A 2,874-nucleotide genomic window follows, 5' to 3' on the forward strand; every position below is an offset into this window, starting at 1 on the left:
CACTGTTGAGAGAGACTCAAAAGGACTTTGAATATTGAAAAATCCCTAATTCTTCTATTCTCGCGATTTCTTCTTCAGAGAATCTCATTTTCAACAATGTCGGTAACGGTAAGCAGTCTCGATTCTATCTTTTGTGTGTTCTTAGATTCTCCTTCGTCGCTATTTTTTAGATCTAATTTTAGAATATGGGAGTTTCATTGCTTTTGCTACTGAGAACTGAAGATATCTTGCTAAGATTTTGTGATTTTGATTTTGTGAAGTTTGAGATCTCTCTCTCTCTCTCTCTTTACTGTGTTGGTGTTATTATGAACAAAAAAAAAGCAAAAGGTTAAAACTTTATGAAATCTACAGTTTCCAGATCCTACTTTTTGAATCCTATTGATCTCACTTTACATTACAGGATGTTTTCATTGATTCGGATCAAACTCATCACAACATTCTAATGGATTCACAGTCAACTGTCTCCGGTGTAAGAACACCAACCACATTTCTTCACTGTGTTGTCATTGCCACAAAGGCTTTTTTTTTTATTGATTTCGTTTTTTGGGTACTTTTTTTGGTTGTTTGTTGCAGGTGAAAACTGTCAAGATTAGCAATGTCTCACTTGTTGTTTCTAAGAAAGATATCAAAGAGTTCTTTTCTTTCTCTGGTGACATTCAATACGTCGAGATCCGCAGGTTCTGTTAAGATCTTGTTCTTTATCTCATTGTTTTTAAAAAGATGACTCTTTTGCCTATGTCTAATGTTCTTTCTTTTTTTATCACAGTGAGACACAAGAATCTCAGGTTGCTTACGTTACTTTTAAGGATCCACAAGGTGCAGAAACTGCAATGCTCTTAACGGTATTTTCTTATTATACCTTTTGCTTTTGCCCTTATGCATCATTTTGGAGTGGGTATATATTTAATGTGTCTTATATTTCCTCCAGGGAGCTGTCATTGCAGATCATCGTGTTAGTATTACTCCTGCTGTGAACTACGAGCTACCACCTGAAGCCCTTGCACTTGAATCGGTAGACAACTCTTTTGCGTTTTTTATTGATTGATTACTCTACGAGTTTTATTAATCTTGTCTTCTGCTTTGGGAGCAGGAACATTCGTTTAACGGTTTCTCTGTCAAGAAAGCTGAAGATGTGGTGAACATCATGGTGGGAAGGGGTTATGCTCTTGGAAAAGATGCCATGGAGAAAGCCAAAGCATTTGACGACAGACACAATTTGATCTCAAACGCTTCAGCTACCATTGCCTCTCTTGACGATAAGATGGGTCTGAGCGAGAAGCTAAGCATTGGAACAACTGTGGTGAATGAGAAATTGAGAGATATCGACGAGCGTTATCAAGTGAGGGAGATTACCAAATCTGCTTTAGCAGCTGCTGAAGAGACGGCTATGAGCGCAAGAACGGCTTTAATGGCAAACCCTTATGTGTCAAGTGGAGCTTCGTGGTTTTCAAACGCGTTTGGTGCAGTTACAAAAGCGGTTAAAGAGAGAACTGAGAATGGAGGAGAAGGAAGAAAGGAGATCGTCCAACTTGATCCTTCTTCACCTAAAGATCCTGCTGTTGTTCCTGTTAAGCTCGGCTGATGCAGATCTCAACGAATCAAGTTTTTCAATTTGCATCTCAACTAAATTCTTTTGATAGGTTTGCTGTTCATAGATATATATATGCTTTCAATTACTAAAGAAAAGATAAAAAGACAAAAACCGTATAAGGTGTTGTTGTTACATTCAGACAGCATTTGTCCTCTCTCAAAAGAGATTATTAACACATCCAAGAAAAAGAAAAGTAATGACTTGCAGGACAATTAGAAATTGGTCTCAGTTACTGAGTTGAAGAAACTTTTGAGCCATTGGATGCTTAGCTTGCGAAAGCTCACTCGGTTTAAGAACTTCAACAATCTCACCATCAACAACAAGGCAAACAACATCAGCAACTTTCTGAATCTGCTTGATACTATGAGAAACAATCACAGTCGTAATCCCTCTCTGCTTCTTCAGTCTCACTATAACATCCTCAATGTTCTCTGTCGATATCGGATCCAAAGCGCTTGTTGGTTCATCCAACAACAACACCTCAGGCTCGTTGGCTAGAGTCCTTGCAAGTGCTACTCGTTGAGCTTGACCCACAGATAACTCTGCACCAGTCTTCTTGGCAAAGGAAGCATCAAGATCAGCAAGACTTAACAGCTTATAAACCTCTTCGTCATTTAACTTCTCCCCTCTCAAATTCGGACCATATCTCACATTATCCGCAACAGTCCCTGTGACCAAACCAGACATCAACAAAAACCTACGGAAACTATTAAACTAATCTAATTCCAAAATCTTGATATTACCTTGAAAGAGAACAGGAAGCTGAAAAAGCATTCCAACTCTACGACGAAGAGTGATAACATCAACCTTGGTTATATCTTCACCATCCAAGAAAACAGTTGACTCCGGTGGTTCCCAAAGACGATTCAGAGATCTCAAAAAAGTTGACTTCCCACTTCCACTAGGTCCAATCACACCAACGATCATACCTTTCGGTATATCAATACTGACTCCTTTCAAGATCCGAGATCCATCATCGGCGACTCGGGTCAGATCATGTACACGAATCTTTGGTTCTTCTGAACCGGACGACACAACAACGTCCACAAGATGTTCTTGTAACCCATCGGACTCGTTAGACCAAAGTGATGGCATTATCGCCTTTAAAGTTTTCAACTTTTTTGATCAAAAAGACTTTGTGTCCGTATGAGACGCACCACCACAACAGGTTCCAAAGATTAGGAATCAGTCTATTGATGTAGACATTTTAATATTCTTTCACCACTCACGTTATATGGCCTATCTAAGACTTCTTGTTTTGTTTTTTTTTTTTTTTTTTTTTT

At 38.7% G+C, this 2,874-nt stretch overlaps 2 protein-coding genes across 3 annotated transcripts; one reads left to right on the forward strand and one right to left on the reverse strand.

Annotated features, from left to right (window-relative positions):
• On the forward strand, positions 1 to 1,768 carry LOC104701430 (binding partner of ACD11 1). 2 transcript variants are annotated; one of them, XM_019227696.1, is made up of 6 exons: positions 1 to 108; positions 401 to 469; positions 574 to 677; positions 767 to 842; positions 929 to 1,012; positions 1,088 to 1,768. In XM_019227696.1, exons 1-6 carry the CDS (start codon positions 97 to 99, stop codon positions 1,580 to 1,582), a joined length of 840 nt encoding a protein of 279 aa, XP_019083241.1. In that variant the 5' UTR covers positions 1 to 96; the 3' UTR covers positions 1,583 to 1,768. The 2 variants fall into 2 exon arrangements, with proteins under 2 accessions (XP_019083241.1, XP_010415419.1); XM_010417117.2 differs by having other exon boundaries at positions 1,091 to 1,768.
• LOC104701429 (ABC transporter I family member 17-like) lies at positions 1,665 to 2,814 on the reverse strand. Its single transcript, XM_010417116.1, has 2 exons — positions 2,335 to 2,814; positions 1,665 to 2,259 (listed from the first exon to the last, which is right to left on the reverse strand). The coding sequence occupies exons 1-2, from the start codon at positions 2,684 to 2,686 to the stop codon at positions 1,817 to 1,819; spliced, it is 795 nt and encodes a 264-aa protein (XP_010415418.1). The 5' UTR covers positions 2,687 to 2,814; the 3' UTR covers positions 1,665 to 1,816.

The sequence above is a fragment of the Camelina sativa genome, chromosome 7 (assembly GCF_000633955.1).
Source record: "Camelina sativa cultivar DH55 chromosome 7, Cs, whole genome shotgun sequence".
Lineage (NCBI taxonomy): Eukaryota > Viridiplantae > Streptophyta > Magnoliopsida > Brassicales > Brassicaceae > Camelina > Camelina sativa.